We start from the raw sequence: 19,607 nt of genomic DNA, 5'->3' as shown, positions 1-19,607 counted from the left end.
TTACTTAGTTTTGTTACTAGTAAATAATCTGTTCACATTTTCTGTTTCTTCCTGATTCAGTCTTGTATGTTTTTTGGAATGTATATATTTCTTCCAGGTTGTCTAGTTTGGTGGCATATAATTTTTCATAGTATTCACAAGTATCTCTTAAAATTTTTTGACTTTTTTCTTGATTAGTCTGGCTAAAGGTTGATTTTGTTTATGGTTTCAAAGAAGTAGCTCTTGATTTTTTTTTTGGTTTCTATTTCCACTCTGATCTTTATTATTTTTGTCCTTCTATGATCTTTGAGCTTTGTTTGTTCTTTTCCTAGGTCTGTGAGGTTGTAAGGTGGAACTTTTTAGTTGAGGTAGGCTTTTAGAACTGCTTTTGCTGTGTCCCAAAGATTTTCAGCCGTTGGGTTTCCATTTTCAATTGTTTCCAAGGATTTTTCGAGTTCCTCTTTGATTTCTGTGTTGACCCTTTGGTTTAGTAAGTAGCATATTGTTTGGCCTCCATGTGTTCCTGTTTTTCCTAGTTTTTTTTCCCTTGTAATTGATTTCCAGTTTGATAGCCTTATGGTAGGAAAAGGTGCTGCTTGATAGGATTTTATTCTCTGACATTTATTGAGACTTGTTTTTGGCCTAACATATGATTTATCCTGGGAACATTCCATTTGCTGTTGAAAAGAATGTCTTCAGTTGGTTTTGGAAGGAATGTTGTATATAGATGTGTTAATAAATCCATCTGGTTGAAAGCCACCATTTTCTTACTGATTTTCTGTGTGGATGATCTATCCATCATTGATATAAGTGGGGGAGGGGTAAAATCCCTTAATGTTACTGTTTTACTGTCACTTTCTCCCTTGAGATCTGCTAATACTTGTTTTGCATATTTAGATATTCCAGTGTTGGGTACACATATAATTGCCATTATTCTACTCTCTTGTTGGATTGATCCCATTATTACTATTATTATTATGTAATGCCTTCTTCGTCTTTTATTATAGTCTTTGTTTCAAAATCTGTTTGCTCTGATACATGTCATGCTTCCCAGTTTTTGGTTTTTTTTGCTTCCATTTGCATGAAATAGCTTTTTCCATCCCTTCACTTAAAAGTCTCCGTGTGTCTGTAGGTATAAAGTGAGTGTCTTTTAGGCTGCATATAGATGGGTCTTGTTTTTTATCCAGTCACCCTATGTCTTTTGACTGGAGCATTTAGACATTTACATTTGAAGTAATTACTGATAGGTGCAGACTTCACCACCATTTCATTGTTTTGTAGTTTCTGTAGTTCTGCCATGTTCCCTTCTCTTTTATTGTGACTGATGGCTTTCTGTAGTATTATGTTGTTTTATTTTTTGTGTATTTATAATAGGCTTTGGGTTTGTAGTTATCATGAGATTCCTATATAACATTTTAAGTTACGCAGTCTATGAAGTTGATCTGTTAAGTTCAGACACATTCAGAAAGCACTTTACTCATTCCTCTACCTTTTATGTATATGATGTCATATTTTGTATCTTTTTATTTTGTGAATCTCTGAATCTTAAGTAATTAGTGTAGATATAATTGATTTTACTACTTTTGCCTTTTAATGTTCACAATAGCTGTCTGTGTAAGTGATTGATCTACTTCCTTTACTGTGTGTTTGCTTTTACCTGTGAAATTTTTTCCTTTTCTAGTTTTAACCTCTAGGCATGGCCTTTTCTTTTCTTAGAAAAGTCTTTTTAACATTTCTTAAAAGGTTGGTTTAGCGGTGATCAATTACTTACCTCTTCTTCAGGTAGAGTATTCCTGATTGTAGGTTTTCTCTTTCTACTTTGACTAGATCATGCCAGTCCCTTCTGTTCTGCAAAATTTGTGTTAAGAAATCTGCTGGTAGCTTTATGGCGTTTCCCTTGTATTGTCTATAACTAGATGCTTACCTCTTGATGGCTTTAAGATCCTCTCTTTATTTTTTGATATTCTGTTTATGTTTCTTGGTGTGGACCTCCTTGGGTTCATCTTACTTTGGGTGGTGATTCTCGGACCTGGATCTCTGTTTCCTTCCCCAGGTTAGGGAAGTTTTTAGCTCCTTTCTCTCTCTTTTCTGGGACCCCTATAATGCGAGTATATATATAGTATGGTTAATGTTGTCCCAGAGACCATTTAACCTATCTTCATTTTGTTTTTCTTTTTGCTCTTCAGCTTGGTTGCTTTATGATACCCTGTCTTCCAGATCACTGTTCTGCCACGTCTTCTTCTTTGCTGCTGATTCCCTCCAGTGTATTTGTCATTTCACTTATTGTATTTAACTCTGATTGGCTTTTTTATATTTTCTGAATTTATGCACTCTTTATCCAGTAGACTGAATCTCTGTTTCATTTAAGCATAGTCCTGTCTCCTCATTTTGACTTTGTGATTTAGGTAAAACACTTAGCTCTCCCAGTCTTGAAAGGGTGACCTTTCATAGGGATGTTCCCTGTGCAGTCGATGTGTGTAAACGAGCCTTGGGGTGTCCCACTGTGCCCGGTGCTGGGGCCGCCGTGGCGGGCTGACTTGAGCTGGTGTGCGCGCGCTAGGGGCACAGGGATCACTGAAGTAGCCGGCCGGCTAGAATGCCCGACTCTGCTCCTGTCTGTATTGTCAGGGTGGAAAGGGAACATAAACCATGGTGCTCCTGAGCACCTCCAACCCCAGAGAAAATTCTAACCATTTCCCTACCTTTAGGGAGGTGTTAGTGGTGGGTTTCCTTCACTTCTCGTCTAGTTGCTGAGTTCAGGCTGGGTGGCACTCAGGTCCAGCTGAAGGTCTTCACCTCACTCTGAAAGCTTTTCCCCATCCCCAGTGTTACTCCATTTTGTCCTCCTGCCCCAATTGGCTCTTTGACACCTTTAGATGCAGGAACTGTGTACCTCATCCAGCTTTTCATTGGGAGCATTGATCTGCCATCAACTGTCCCATCATACCTAGATGTGGTATGTGGTATTTTTTCCTACCAAATGCCTTTTGACAAGTACAGTAGCATATTAGGAAGATTAGGGATAGTAAAAAACAGTTGACTCTTGAAAAGTATGGATTTGAACTGCACAGATCCACTTACCTGGGTTTTTCTGATACAGTTCAGTACTAAAGATGTATTTTTTCTTCCTGTGGTTTTCTTAACTATTGTAAGAATACGGTATATTTTATATGTTACATACAAAATATGTATTAATAGACTGTTATCAGTAAGAATTCTGGTTAAAAGTAGGCTGTTAGAAGTTTTTGGAGAGTCAAAAGTTAGATTTTTGATTGCACCAGGGGGTCACAGCAACCCTAACCTCCACATTGTTCAAGGGTAAACTCTAGTATTAGGAAATGCCTGGTGTCTAGTGTGGATTAAAGAGGAGAGAATGGAAGGGCTGTGACAGGAAGGTACAGAGGAGCAAGAGTGAGGACATGTGAATGGAGAGCAAAGCCAGGATCCATACCGCTTGATCATTCCTGCTTTGGCTCTTCTGTCTGCCGTGGTCCTGTGGGAAATAAGTGCACAGAAGATAAAGTCAAAAACATGCTTACAACGGAGAAGAAACTAATCCAGGAAGAGCCAGACAGCCAAAAGAAGAGATCCCAAAATGGGTTTAGCCCTAACAAAGAATAGAGCTAGGACAGACCTGCCAGTCTTTGAATTCTGCATCAGTCCATGCTATATGAGAAAAACTAACATGACGTGTACCTTACCTGGACAAAAGCCTGTGTAAGCATGGACTATCCTTATTCTGAGGTTAACCCACCAAGTTGAAAAATCTTAGGTTGTGTGCATGGTGTGTTAAAATGTCCTTTTTTCTGAGAATTGACCGATGGTGGTAGATGATCTATCTTTTGTAAAACAGAGTGGCAATTCCCACATTCTGTTATGAGATTTTTGCTGGTAAATGAAATCCAAGCATCTTGGAACCACAGTTCTTCTTAAGCCCTTTTTTAGTCAAAGTGACCCCTGTGGGATCGGTCAGAGTTCTTTCAGCAGCTGCTTGGAGAGGGAAAGGGAGGGAGACAGAGCCTTAGTGACTGTCCATGAATGTGGGGTGGGGCGGGGCGTGCCCGTGGAGTTGAAGGACAGTAACGAGGAGAGGAGAGCCGAGCCCAAGGTTTCCCTAGCCAGCAGCACTAGTGAGAGAAATGGTAGAGGTTTTCATGGGCATGACCGTGGTTGCAGTTCTAGCTACTAAATGGGATATTCCAGTTCATATGGTCAAGAGCACGACAATTTCAGATAACAAAGAGGACCTTCGAGTTCTTCTAATGTGTATTCACCAGCATCACGGAAGGGACTTTTACCTTCCGTGAGTCTGCTTTTCAGGAAGTCCATGCCTGACAGCTTAATCACCACGATTGTTCTCTACTATCTGCATTATACACAAGTTACTGACTGATTAATATGCCAAATAAAATTCATGTCCTTATTTAATGTTGTTTATTTGAAACCAAGTTTTAGGATAGGAATACTACAGACATTACCTGCTATCATTTTAATTCTCAGCAAAACTGTCATTTTGTATTTTACTTTGCTCTTTCTTTGAATATGTAAATAGAAGTTACCTAATTCATTTCGTATTTTATCACATTTCATTAGATCTACATATTTTTAAAAATAGACAACTTTTTTTGCTCTATATATCCTCTTGTTATCCAAACTCATGATTTCCTGGCATCTGGTGGTTGCATAATTCTGGTTAGCTAAAATGCTAGTGGCGTTACAGATGACTTAAGGCAATTATAAAATGTATTTTTATAATTTATGAGTAACTTTAAATGGAAGAAAGTTTTCTTGATTTCATGAAGTGTTTTCAAAGACATTATCAAGAATAGAGATAAGATTTGTTATTTCCTCTGAATGAGCTTAATTTGCTAGTAACTTTGCAAGTGGGCTACATAGTAACCATAGAGATGGTAAAATAAAATTTCCTGTATTTTAGCAAGTGACATTTTTAAAAAGTTACCCGTGATCAAGTATTTGCATATTCAGATGAGTAACTATCTGTTGCTTTTTTGAATCCTCCTCTCTCCATCCTCCCTCAGTCTCAGCGAGGAAAACTTTACGTGGATAAGTTTTAGGTGTTTTTTCTTTGTTGTTGTCCTCCCTCCTCTTGGAATTAAGCCAACAGGTCATTTTATATATACTTTTCATGGATTATCCTCTTGAAAACTGATTAGAAAAAACACTTCCTTTTTGAACTCTAATGTTTTATCTGAATGATACTAGTTGTTGTTTGGGTTTGTTCTGTCTGGTCACTGTAACCTTTATTTGGCACATAAACAAACAACTCAGTCCTCATCATTCTGTTGCAGGTGGTTTGACATTGGCTGTTTGATAGTGGAGGACCCCGTCCATGGCATTCACCTAGAGACCTTTACACAGGCCACACCCGTGCCTTTGGAATTTGTACAGCAGGTTCGTTTTCTCCTTTTACATCATACTCCAGAGAAACTTGAAATACTGTTTTCAGAATACAAGTTTGTGTGAGATAGGCCGTACGTATTCTTGATTTTGCGGCTTCTTTTCACTTTCAGCCTTTTCTCTTTGCTTTTCAGTTTCCAATTTCTTTCATGTTGTTGAGTACCTTCCTCCTTTTCTCTTCCAGCTGTCTTTGAAAAGGTAATACGTGACAGGCTTAATCACTATTTTCCTCTTGTTTTTATGATTCTGTTCACTACTGTAAGAGCAGAAAAACGATTTACCTCTTCTACTGGTGGTCTGTTTACTTTTCATTATCTACCATTTTGGTTCCCCCATTACTTCCGGATCTTTTGTCTTTGTCTATTTGTTCATCTTTTGTTAACAAGTGGAAACCTGTTGAGAAACCTTACAGGAAAAGCACATGTCTTTAGGTTTGTTGAAAGCATAACTAACTCTTAGTTTACCTGTCACATAGTTTTTAGAAGAATGGAAGCATCATGTATAATGATTGGTTCCTTACCTTTCATCCTTTCTTGAACAAAATAGAATGTAAATATTGGTTTACGTGGGAGCCTTAGTACTCCATGTAAAAGGGCATTTTGTTGACGTTTTCCTTTCTTCCATTTCATAAAATTTTCATCACATTTGTTCTTAAATGTCATTTCAAAACTGTCTCCTAAAGTGATTTGGGTCTTAGGCATTTGAGAATCTGATAAAAGCTATTGGATTCTCTCCCAAGAAACTACATGTACGTTCTCAAGTATAAATTTGGCTTTTATGTTTATAGAATCCCTGAAAGCAACCAGTGGCTCTCTTAGGGCTTTACAGTTTCCATGAGGCTGAAGAATTCATGCTTGGAATTTTTAAGTTTTATTGAACCTTTTACTTAATTTTTATAATTTCCTCTCAAAAGTTCAGAGAAATTTATAGATGGTAACATTAAACTCATCCCAATATGAAGGTGATTTTCAGTGAATACTATTCTATTACATCAAGAAATTAGATGAAGTGGCTGATTTTCTAGGAAAATAAAAATTGCCATTTAGGTTGAACCACATGAAACTGACTCTGACTTCAGAGACAGCAAATATTGTCAGTTTCTTCCATTCTGAAAATATTGATAAAGTTTTCCATTTTATTTTATGAGACTAAACTACCCCCCCAAAAAAATTACAGTATACTATCACTTCAGAGCTAAATGTCAAAATTAATAGTACAATTAATAGATAAAATTTAAAATTATATTACAAGAACATTACAAAGGTTCTAGAACCAATTATAATATGGGGGGGTTCCCCCCCCCAGTGCCACCAAGCAATTTTCCAACACTGGCTGGGTGTCCTGCATTTCAACAGTCTTACACCTGTAGAATCTCTAACCCTAACCTGCAGATAGCATCGGATCCTACAGGTGTGAGACTGTCTCCCCTGCCACCCACTTCAGACATCGTAAGTTCAGGTTGTTAGCTGTTTGGCTATAAACCAGAAGTTCTCATGACCCTCTCTCCTTGGGTTCAATTAATTTGCTAGAGCAGCTCATAATAGCCAATTGGAAGAGATGCAAAGGGCAAGGTATGGGGAAGGGAGACAGAGCTTCCATGCCCTCTGAACCCTTCGTTATTCGCAAATCTGTCATGTTCATTAACTCAGAAGCTCTCCCAAACCCATCCCCCATCCTTTTGGGGTTTTATGGAGACTTTGTTACATAGGCATGATTGAATCAGTGGCATTTGTTGACTGGGTCAACCTCCAGACCCTCTCCCACCTGCACACCCCTCCCCGACTTGTGGGGGAGAATGAGACAGAAAGTTCCAGCCGTCTAATCACATGGTGGCTTTCCTTGGCACCCATCCTTAAGGATGTCACCTCATTGAAACAAAAGACACCTTTGTCTTTCTCCCTGCTTAAAAAATTACAAGGTTGTTAGGAGTACTGTGCCACAAACTGAGGTCCAAGATCAAATATGTATTCCTTATTATAAACCATAGCATTACACTCCAGCCCTGGTCCTCAAACACAAATTCCTTATAGCAGAATAATCACAAAGGTCAAAAGATAACTTGCACGTTAAGTCAGTAATTGATAACTATCCAGTCTGTCATCACATCCTGTCAGAATGTGTCCCAGGGAAAGGCCACTCAGGTTTGCAGCCTTCTGTTCTATTTTGTCAGGTTCCTAAAACAGGAGTGGGATCAGTAATACGGCTTCACCCTTGTACACAGGTGGAGTAATTGAGCAAAGAGACCGTGTCATCTCTTATCCTGAGTCTCTTTTGAGGGTTAGCGTAACATTCCGTTTCCCTCATTATATAACCCATTAATTCAATCCTTTACCCACAGCTACAGGTTATCCTTTTTTCAATCTATACCCAAACTTTTCTACCTGTTGGACGCACGTTACTTTTAGTCTGTGTTCGTCTTGTTGGAGGCAGCACTACTAGTCTAGGCTGCGAGTGCCTCCCCACTCAGTCCACTTCTGGCCGAACTACAGGCACCGCTCAGACGCTGCAGGTTTGGGTCCAACCGTGGAGACGATCAGGCCAGTATCACAATGAAGCATGGCAAATGTATTTATTTTCAGTTTCTCAGTGCATACAGGTTATGTTTATGCTATACTATAGTCTGTTAAATCTGAAATAGCATATTTTAAAAAGTTCACATTTTAATTAAAAAATGTTATTGCTAAAAATTCTAACCATCATCTGAGCTTTCAGCAAGTTGTAATTACCAACCACAGATCACTGTAATAAATAAGGAAAAAGTTTGAAATATTCTGAGAATAACCTGGATATGACCAGAAGTGAACAAATGCTGTTGGAAAGGTGTGTAGCAACTCTGTTGACAGAGGTCTCTGTAAAAATGCAGTCTCTGCAAAGCCCACTCGAGCGAGGTGCGATGGAAGGACGCACGCCTGCAGTGAGCCAGCTCCGCCACAGGCCGGGTCGCTGCCTGCGCTGTGGCCCCAGTTCTGCCACAGAGAGAGGCACATCCTGCCCCTCAGGCCCTTAGGAAGTGTAACATAAAGGTTAAAAACAGACTTAACCATTTCTTGCTTAGGAATCATCATCTAATCATCTGTTTCCCACATCTGCAACATCACATAGGGGGAAGGAGAAGTTGACGTGATCTGGGGAAGGAAAAAGGTCACTTTATCAGCAGCCTTCCTCCCTTTGCCAGAATTGCACAGTCATTACCATCATCCTTGGCCAGCCCCTGCCCCCGATCCACAGGAAAACAGAGGGATGTGTCCAGTAGGGACACTCCTTTTCATCCCACTCATGTTGTGTGTCACACTCCTGAAGTCACGTAAGCCAGCAGCTTCATGCCTTTCTCGGCCCCACTTTAGCCCACTAGGCTTTTGACTGCCCGGTTCCATTCTCGGTCAGAGTACAATGAGTTGTCACGTGTGTTCCCTGCGCTGAAGGGAGGATGCTCAGCCATCCACATTGCTACAATATCATCTTCTATTTTGGTTCTTTTATTGTGGACCCAGGTGGCCACCTAAGGCAGGGATATTGGCTTGTCCGTTACACTCACCTGGAAGTTCCAATGGGATCGTGTCCTACTTCACTGTACCCTCAAATTCTCAGAGTGATTTGCACAGGGCTGTGCCCCATAGGGGCATCATTTTAATACATTATGTTCCCATTGCACCTTCCTGCCTGACCGTGTGGCCAGACCATTGGCCGCTGCCTCTGAGTCAGTAAAAACCGAAACATGGGGCATTTTTTCTATCACTGCTGAGAAAATAGGGTGCATTTCAGCATGCAGAGGTGATTATTTTTAGCCTTTCTCCATCAGGGTGGTGGCCTTCCATATACACTGTTGTCTGCTCACCTTGGAATTGCTGTCCACAAACCAAGCAGCTAGCTCTGTGTTGTTGAGAGTTGTTCACAGGGCACTGTCTACATGGCAGTTGGTTCTTACAGCTTTTCCCATGGCCTCAAAGTGAGTCCTAGAGAAAAAGAGGTGCCTTGTTCATGATTGTCTCCCTAGGCATCATGACCCTCTACATAAACCACTGCCATCCCTATTAGGATGTTTCTCCAACACCATCCTAGACATTATGGGTATTTCACATTTCAAAATCATTTTATGTCCTTCAGTGAAAGGGGTAGCTTTAATAATGTCTACTAGTAAATGCCCCCCAGATGGAAATATTCTACTCCCAAGCCCCAGTAGAGGTCCCTCCAGGCACACTCAGATTTTTGCCATATTCCTCAGTTAAGCTCCACATGGGGCAATGGCACAGAGAATTAGTCCCTGCTAGCATCCAGCAGTGTCTTTTACTTTTACTTTAGCTATGGTAGATAACAACCACCAAGTGTTGGACTGTTGCCTTTTTCTTAATAGTTTGCATTTTTTTATGTATTCCGTAAACCAGCTTTCCAGGAGATGGCTCCATCTCTAATTTCCATTGTTAACTCTACCTTTAGTGACAGAGTGCAGCCCAGATGCTGCTCCACTCCAGCAGTGACCACCCAGCAACCAAAGGTTCTTCAGACCTCATCCTTTCCTCCCTGCTCTTCATAAGCTACACATTTCAACGAGCCAGGGCTGGTCTAGCCAAATACCTCTTCTGACACCAACTATTGAGGTTTCAGACCCAATTCCTATGTGTGGGAGGGGTTTTTCCACACCACAATACTAGCTGGTGTCAGACATTTCATCTCAATTCTGACTCTACACCTGGAGAATGAGGACTCCGTCCTACAAGACTGCCCCCTCCCCATCGCAGATGCCAGTGACAAGTCCAGGTGATAAACTGGTTCTACAGATTGGTTCTGACAACCGCCTCCTTCTCAGGAAGGCTCTCTACTCACTAGGTTGCTTATTTATTATGAAAAGACAGAACTCGGGAACAGCCAGATGGAAGAGCTGCAGAGGGCAGGATCCCGGGAAAGGGTGCAGAGCTTCCGTGCGCTATCTAGCCTGCCACTCTGCCTGAAACTCCACATGTTCACCAACCCAGAAGTTCTCCCAACTCCATCCTTTTGAGGTTTTTTTGGAGGCTTCACTGTATAGTCATGATTGATTCAATCATTCATCATTGGTTATTTAATCAACTTGCAGCCTCTCTTCCTGTCCCAGAGCTGGGAGTGGGTGGGAAGACCAGATACAACCGACCTTTGAACAACATGGGTTTGAACTGTACAGGTCCATTTATAAGCAGACTCTTTACAGTAAAGTACTTGGTAGTTTCTCTTTTTGATTTTCTTAACATTTTTTCTGCAGCTTCGCTGACTTTAAGAATATGGTATATAATACATATACAAAGGGGGTGTTAATTGACTTATCACTAAGGCTTCTGGTCAACAGTAGGCTATTAGTAATTAAGTTTTGGGGGAGTCAGAAGTTATAGTGTGGATTTTCAACTACACCAGGTGGTCACTCTCCCTAACCCCTACATTGTTCAAGGGTCAGGTGTATGTATTTTTAATTGTAAATCACACTATCACGAACAGAACAGCCTGGCCAAGATTGGTTTATCCCAGAAACGGCCTGATGGTTCAAGCAATAACTCACCAATTTACGCAGTTCAAACTTGAACATACTAAAGGAGAGAAAAGGATTTCAATAGAATTGAAATGTGTTTGCTAGAAATAGCTACCATGCTGTTAACTGTTAGCTGATTAGAATATGTATGTGCTGGAAAATCAACACAAAAATCAGACCTACTGATCAAACATTAGAACCTCAGACACCTAATGAAGTAGACAGTGTATAGGTAAAGATGTCAATGAAGGGGGAGAGGAAAGATGGTGGAGGAGTAGGGGACCCTATTTCAGCTGGTCCCCGGAATTGAGCTGGATATCTACCAGACCACTCTGAGCACCCACGAAATCAGCCTGAGATGTAAGAGGATCTGGGTCTCTACAAACAGAATATTGCAGGCAGTTGGTTCTGAGGTACGAAGCAGGGAGCCGTGATTCCCTGGGCAGATATCGGAGGATAAACGGCAGCGGGAGGGTGCCTGGATGTGGGGATCCTACACTGCCGGTGAGTGACAGCCTCACACGCTGGGGACGGGGCACAGACTCGCTGACCGGTAGCGGCGGGGAAGGGACTTGAGGGCAGCCCCCGGGGCAGAAACCCGGAGCGGCTGGCAGTTTTAGAAGCACAAAGGGCAGAGACGTGCCCCGACCTGGAGGCAGGACTGGGAGCACCGCGGAGGGGCACACAACCCAGGACGCTGCAGTTTATAGCAGCATGGACAGAAATGGAGACAGTGTGGCCTGGAGAGCTCACTGAAGAACAGACTGCAATCTCTCTGCTCTGAGGCAGAGGGTTGGAAACGGTCTCTTCTGCTCTGACTCGCGGAAGAGACGTGGAAAGCCACCAGGGAAAGCCGCCAGAGGACAAAAGCCCCCAAAACTGATTCCCACTGAGTCCATCCCCTGCCACAGGGGGGCAGGGCAACTCTGCCCAAATAGGGTTGCCTGAGTAACACAGGCCCCTCCCCCAGAAGACAGGCTGGGAAAACAAGAGGCTAGCAACCCTAAGGTCCTGAGAAAACAGGTGCATCTTGCTTGGGTTCTGGTCAATAATTGGGACTCTATACATTCCCTCAAACACCCATCAACAGAATGACTAGGAGGAGGAACCCCCAAGATTGAAAAGACTCAGAGATTATGATTTACGCTGCAGATTTACAAATGGATGCAGATCTAACCAAGATGTCAGAGATGGAATTCAGGCTAGCAATGGTGAAGACAATAGCTAGAATGGAGAAATGAATTAATGGTAACATAAAGTCTCTAAGAGCAGAAATGAAAGCTGAATTGGCAGAACTTAAAAATGCTATCAATGAGATCCAATCCAATCTAGATAATCTAACAGCTAGGGTAAGTGAGGCAGAAGAACGAATAAGCGATCTGGAAGACAATATAATAGATAAAAAGGGAAAAGAGGAGGCCAGGGAAAAACAACTCAGAATCCATGAAAATAGAATCAGAGAAATAAGTGACACCATGAAGCGTTCCAATGTCAGAATAATTGGAATCCCGGAGGGAGTGGAGAGAGAGAGGACTAGAAGATGTATTTGAGCAAATCGTAGCTGAGAACTTCCCTAATCTGGGGAATGAAACATTCGAGTCCTAGAGGCAGAGAGGACCCCTCCCAAGATCAAGGAAAACAGGCCAACACCCCGGCATGTAATAGTAAAACTTGCAAATCTTAGAACCAAGGAAACCATCCTAAGGGCAGTTAGGGGGAAGAGATTCCTTACGTACAGAGGGAGGAACATCAGAATAACGTCAGACCTATCCACAGAGACCTGGCAAGCCAGAAAGGCCTGGCAAGCCAGAAAGGCCTGGCAAGACATATTCAGGGTACTAAATGAGAAGAACATGCAGCCAAGGATACTTTATCCGGCAAGGCTGTCATTTAGAATGGATGGAGAGATGCAGAGCTTCCACGACCGGCAGAAACTGAAAGAATATGTGACCACTAAGCCGGCCCTGCAAGAAATATTAAGGGGGGGTTCTATAAAAGAAGAAAGACCCCAAGAGTGATATACAACAGAAATTTACAGGGACAATCTATAAAAACAACGTCTTCACAGGCAACATGATGACAATTAATTCATATCTTTCAATAACCACTCTCAACGTGAATGGCCTAAATGCTCCCATAAAACAGCACAGGGTTGCAGATTAGATAAAAAGACAGGACCCATCCATAGGCTGCCTACAAGAGACTCATTTTGAACGTAAAGATACATCCAGACTGATAGTGAAGGGATGGAGATCCATCTTCCATCTTCCATGCCAGAGGACCTCAAAAGAAAGCTGGGGTAGCAATTCTTATATCAGACAAATTAGATTTTAAACTAAAGTCTGTAATTAGAGACACAGAAGGACACTATCTCATTCTTAAAGGGTCTATCCAACAAGAAGATCTAACAATTGTAAATATCTATGCCCCCAACATGGGAGCAGCCATCTACGTAAGCCAACTGTTAACCAAAATAAAGAGTCATATTAATAATATGTTAATTGTAGGAGACCTCAATACTCCACTCTCAGCAATGGACAGATCATCGAAGCAGAAAATCTACAAGGAAACAAGAGCTTTGAATGATACACTGGACCAGATGGACCTCATAGATATATACAGAACATTACACCCTAAAACAACAGAATACTCATTCTTCTCGAGTGCACATGGAACTTTCTCCAGAATAGACCACATACTGGGTCACAAATCAGGTCTCAGCCGATACCAAAAGATTGAGATTATTCCCTGCATATTCTCAGACCACAATGCTTTAAAACTGGAACTCAATCACAAGAAAAACTTTGGCAGAAATTCAAACACTTGGAAGCTAAAGACCACTCCGCTCAAGAATGTTTGGGTCAACCAGGAAATCAAAGAAGAACTTAAACAATTCATGGAAATCAATGAGAACGAAAACACATCGGTCCAAAACCTATGGGATACTGCAAAGGCGGTCCTAAGGGGGAAATACATAGCCATCCAAGCCTCACTCAAAAAAACAGAAAAATCCCGAATTCACCAACTAACTCTACACCTTAAAGAACTAGAGAAAAAGCAACAAACGATGCCTAAGCCACGTATTAGAAGAGAAATAATTAAAATTAGAGCAGAAATCAATGAATTAGAAACCAGAAACACAGTAGATCAGATCAATGAAACTAGAAGTTGGTTCTTTGAAAGAATTAATAAGATCGATAAACCACTGGCCAGACTTATCCAAAAGAAAAGAGAAGGGACCCAAATTAATAAAATTATGAATGAAAGGGGAGAGATCACGACTAACACCAAGGAAATAGAAACAATTATTAGAAATTATTATCAGCAACTATATGCCAATAAACTGAGCAATCTGGATGAAATGGAGGCCTACCTGGAAACCTATAAGCTGCCAAGACTGAAACAGGAAGAAATTGACAACCTGAATAGACCAATAACCAGTAACGAGATTGAAGCAGTGATCAAAAACCTCCCAAAAAACAAGCAGCCAGGGCCTGATGGATTCCCTGGGGAATTCTACCAAACACTCAAAGAAGAAATAATACCTATTCTCCTGAAGCTGTTTCAAAAAATAGAAACAGAAGGAAAACTTCCAAACTCATTCTATGAGGCCAGCATTACCTTAATCCCCAAACCAGGCAAAGACCCCATCAAAAAGGAGAATTTCAGACCGATATCCCTGATGAATATGGATTCCAAAATCCTCAACAAAATCCTAGCTAATAGGATCCAACAGTACATTAAAAGGATCATCCACCACGACCAAGTGGGATTTATCCCCGGGATGCGAGGGTGGTTCAGCATTCGCAAATAAAAGGAGGGAGAAGAGGGCACCTGGGTGGCTCAGTTGGTTGGGCGACTGCCTTCAGCTCAGGTCATGATCCTGGAGTCCCAGGATCGAGTCCTGCATCGGGCTCCCTGCTTGGCGGGGAGTCTGCTTCTCCCTCTGACCCTCCTCCCTCTCATGCTGTCTCTCATTCTCTCTCTCTCAAATAAATAAAATCTTAAAAAAAAAAAAAAAAAAGAGGGAGAAGAACCATATGGTCCTCTCAATTGATGCAGAAAAAGCATTTGACAAAATACAACATCCTTTCCTGATTAAAACTCTTTAGAGTATAGGGATAGAGGGAACATTCCTCAAGTTCATAAAATCCATCTATGAAAAACCCACAGCGAATATCATCCTCAATAGGGAAAAACTGAAAGCCTTTCCCTTAAGATCAGGAACATGTCAAGGATGCCCACTCTCACCACTATTGTTCAACATAGTACTAGAAGTCCTAGCAACAGCAATCAGACAACAAAAAGAAATAAAAGGTATTCAAATTGGCAAAGAAGAAGTCAAACTCTCTCTTTTCACAGACGACATGATACTTTATGTGGAAAACCCAAAAGACTCCACCCCCAAATTCTAGAACTCATCCAGCAATTCAGTAATGTGGCAGGATACAAAATCAGTGCACAGAAATCAGTTGCTTTCTTACACACTAACGACACAACTGTAGAAAGAGAAATTAGAGAAACGATTCCATTTACAATAGCACCAAAAACCATAAGATACCTCGGAATAAACCTAACCAAAGAGGGAAAGGATCTATACTCTAGGAACTACAGGACACTCATGAAGGAAATTGAAGAAGACACAAAAAGATGGAAAAATATTCCATGCTCATGGATCGGAAGAATAAACATTGTTAAAATGTCTATGCTACCCAGAGCAATCTATACCTTCCATGCCATCCCGATCAAAATTCCAATGACATTTTTCAAAGTGCTGGAACAAACAATCCTAAAATTTGTATGGAATCAGAAAAGACCCCGAATCACCAAGGAAATGTTGAAAAACAAAGCTGGGGGCATCACGTTGCCCGATTTCAAGCTATATTACAAAGCGGTGATCACCAAGACAGCATGGTACTGGCACAAAACAGACATATAAACCAATGGAACAGAATAGAGAACCCAGATATGGACCCTCAATTCTATGGTCAGATGATCTTCAACAAAGCAGGAAAAAACATGCAATGGGAAAAAGTCTCTTCAATAAATGGTGCTGGGAAAATTGGACAGCCACATGCAGAAGAATGAAACTTGACCATTCTCTAACACCATACACAAAGATAAACTCAAAATGGATGAAAGACCTCAATGTGAGACAGGAATCCATCAAAATCCTAGAGGAGAACATAGGCAGTAAACTCTTTGACATCGGCCACAGCAACTTCTTTCAAGATACATCTCCAAAAGCTAGTGAAACAAAAGCAAAAATGAACTTTTGGGACTTCATCAACATAAAAAGCTTCTGCACAGCAAAGGAAACAGTCAACAAAACAAAGAAGTAACCCACAGAATGGGAGAAGATACTTGCAAATGACACTACAGATAAAGGGCTGGTATCTAAGATCTATAAAGAACTTCTCAAACTCGACACCCAAAAAAAACAAATAATCAAGTCAAAAAATGGGCAGAAGATATGAAAAGACACTTCTGTGAAGAAGACATACAAATGGCTAACAGACACATGAAAAAATGTTCATCATCATTAGCCATCAGGGAAATTCAAATCAAAACCACATTGAGATACCACCTTAACACCAGTTAGAATGGCAAAAATGGACAGGGAAAGAAACAAATGTTGGAGAGGTTGTGGAGAAAGGGGAACCCCCTTACACTGTTGGTGGGAATGCAAGTTGGTACAGCCACTTTGGAAAACAGTGTGGAGGTGCCTCAGAAAATTAAAAATGGAGCTGCCCTATGACCCAGCAATTGCACTACTGGGTATTTACCCCAAAGGCACAGATGTAGTGAAAAGAAGGGCCATATGCACCCCAATGTTCATAGCAGCAATGTCCGCAATAGCCAAACTGTGGAACGAGCCGACATGCCCTTCAACAGATGAATGGATAAAGAAGATGTGGTCCATATATACAATGGAATATTACTCAGCCGTCAGAAAGGATGAATACCCAACTTTTACATCAACATGGATGGGACTGGAGGAGATTATGCTAAGTGAAATAAGTCAAGCAGAGAAAGTCAGTTATCATATGGTTTCACTTATTTGTGGAAAATAAGGAATAATGTGGAGGACATTAGGAGAAGGAAGGGAAAACTGAAGGGAGGGAAATTGGAGAGATGAACCATGAGAGACTATGGACTCTGAGAAACAAACTGAGGGTTCTAGAGGGGAGGGGGTAGAGGGGATGGGTTAGCCTGGTGATGGGTATTAAGGAGGGCACATACTGCATGGAGCACTGGGTGTTACACGAAAACAATGGATCGTGGATCACTACATCAAAAACTAATGATGTATTGTATGGTGACTAACATAACATCATAAAATTAAAAAAAAAAAGATGTGTGAACATTTCAGATGATGGGCAGGCTCAGAAGAACACACTGATGAGGGAGGGACCGTGGAAAAGGATGGGAAGGGTTAGGGGTGGAGGCGTGCTCTCAGCACTCCTCTTCCTCTTAACCTGAAGCAGCACGGACTTGGACTGGAACCTAAACCCTTGGACACTGAGCACTGTCAGATGGCGTTATTAGATGAAGACTGAGAGGACTCTGAACAACAAAATGAGTTTACTGTGGACACTGAACAGAGGAGGTGTGTGCAGTAGTGTTCTGATTATTCTGTAGCCTTGTCACATCATAGAGCTGCCCGCATAGCTGTTTCTCAGGATTTGTCATCATCTATACTAAAAGTAATAAAGAGACTTTGAGATGTCACTTACAGCTAGTTCCAGTCATTTTTTTCAATGCACTATAAATCATACCCTGTTTCATTTTTCCCTAGGCTCAAAGCCTCACTCCCCAGGACTACAGTCTGAGGTGGTCAGGCCTTCTGGTGACAGTGGGTGAAGTCCTGGAAAAGAGCTTAGTGAATGTGACGCGGACCGACTGGCACCTGACATTCACCGGCATGTCTCGCCGGCAGATGATCTACAGTGCGGCCAAAGCCATTGCCGGCATGTACAAACAGCGCCTGCCCCCCAGGACCGTGTGACGGAAGACTCACCCAGGGCCCGGAGACCACTTCGCTTGGAACTTGGCGGTAAAGACTTTGTCCCATCCCCAGGTGGAGAGCTCCAGTGGATGCAGCAGTCTTGAGAATTTGCCTGTCGGCTGCACTTGATCTTTCCTAGAAAGGCACGGTGTCATTCCAGTAGCTACAAAGAAGCAGATCCTTGCCGTGATTGTGTCATTTCATGTACCACAGTTCTTAGAAAACAAAATATATAAATATTTTTATAGGACAGTTTGATACACCAAATTTGTAAGGGGCAAATTCACGTGCTACGACATTTAACTTAATGATATATACTTGATTATTTTGTTGTTGAAGAAGATATGACTCGTTTAAGAACATGTCATTGTTTATTTCCTGATTTCTCTCTTACTTCTCAGTCTTTGATGCTTTGTGTGTGTGCAGGTCATCTCAGGTCTGACGCTGAGCTGTGTGCTCGGTAGCTGACCCTCAGACACGTACTCGTAGAGAGATGGCGCACATTTCTATGCATACTTTTTACATGGGCCAAAATAATGGGGTTTTTTTCGTTATCATGTACGTACACACATAATCTAAAAAAAAAGTTTTTTTTAAAATAAGTTTTGGCATTTCAGATTTAGACTCTGAAGCATTGCAGTAGTATGTTTTATTTTCCATTGCTATATGACAACTAAATGGCCCATGATTTGAAGGTATTTTAAATCAGAAGCATTTCGGTTATTTTCATATAATACTATTCAATATTTCCAAGTGAACTCTGACAACGGCCATTATTTCTGCCTCCACTCATACATTCTCGAGTGTCGTAGAGAAATTTTTCAGAGGAATTACTTTGTTATTTATGGAATTGTATGCCTCTTCTTTTAGTTAAGGTTACTTAATATTTAGTTTGCCTTAAACACTGCTTTTCTAACTTGGTGCCATTCTGCCTTTACTCTTTATGGAAATTTTCAGTGAAACTGTTTAATATTCAACTGGTTTATCTAGTCCATCATGTTTGTATTTAGTGAAAGCTTCTCCCCCCGCTAATCCCAAATAATATATTTTAGCATTTTTGGATTTATATAAATCAAAATTTAAATAGTTTGTCTTATACTTTGGACTCTATGTATGCGAATTCCTATAACTTTTTGAAGATAGTTTCTTACACAAATGTAATTTAATTTTTATTTACTCATCTATACAGTTCTTTAGCTGTAAATTAATTAGCACAATCTTATAAAGGGTATTGAAGCTCTTATCCTGCACTGTCACTACAGGTAACGTTGGCTTTGTATTCCTTTGGGTACTTACTTGATTTTTGCTTTTTTACCCAAGGACGAGAAGCATTATTTTCACAACTATATGTTCATTTCCAAGCACCGTATGATTGCTTGGTGAAATTAAGACTTGTTTGTCATTAAAAGTAAGGAGAGAAAAGACATGTAACCAGTTGCTGCGGCATAATAGGGCTAGAATGCTTTTCTCCCCTCTTTTCTTGCTATTTGTGCAACACTTTATCTGTTTTCTCCATCTGATTAATAAAAAAGAGAAGCCTTTCTGTACCACTTGCTTTTATCCTTTATTTTTTTAAAGCTACACTTTTCTAACCAGATTTTATCATGGCATTGGCCTGGTGACAAATCACAATTAGGGATGAAGGATGCCCGTACTTGGAATATGCAAGTGCAGATATGTCACTTTCCCTCCCGTTATAGGGAATCT

At 41.0% G+C, this 19,607-nt stretch overlaps 1 protein-coding gene across 1 annotated transcript in view; it reads left to right on the top strand.

Moving 5' to 3' along the window:
• PRRC1 (proline rich coiled-coil 1) overlaps positions 1–19,447 on the top strand; it is a 45,084-nt gene extending 25,637 nt beyond the window's left edge. Inside the window, exons 8-9 of the mRNA XM_036118379.2 lie at positions 5,289–5,391; positions 17,691–19,447. Coding sequence (XP_035974272.1) covers positions 5,289–5,391; positions 17,691–17,900 — 313 coding nt within the window. The 3' untranslated portion in view covers positions 17,901–19,447. The remainder of the gene's footprint in view (positions 1–5,288; positions 5,392–17,690) is intronic.
• The last annotated feature ends 160 nt before the right edge of the window (positions 19,448–19,607 follow it).

The sequence above is a fragment of the Halichoerus grypus genome, chromosome 2, assembly GCF_964656455.1.
Source record: "Halichoerus grypus chromosome 2, mHalGry1.hap1.1, whole genome shotgun sequence".
NCBI lineage: Eukaryota > Metazoa > Chordata > Mammalia > Carnivora > Phocidae > Halichoerus > Halichoerus grypus.
The sequence above is the reverse complement of the archived record's forward strand: the minus strand, read 5'-3'. Positions and strand labels throughout refer to the sequence as shown.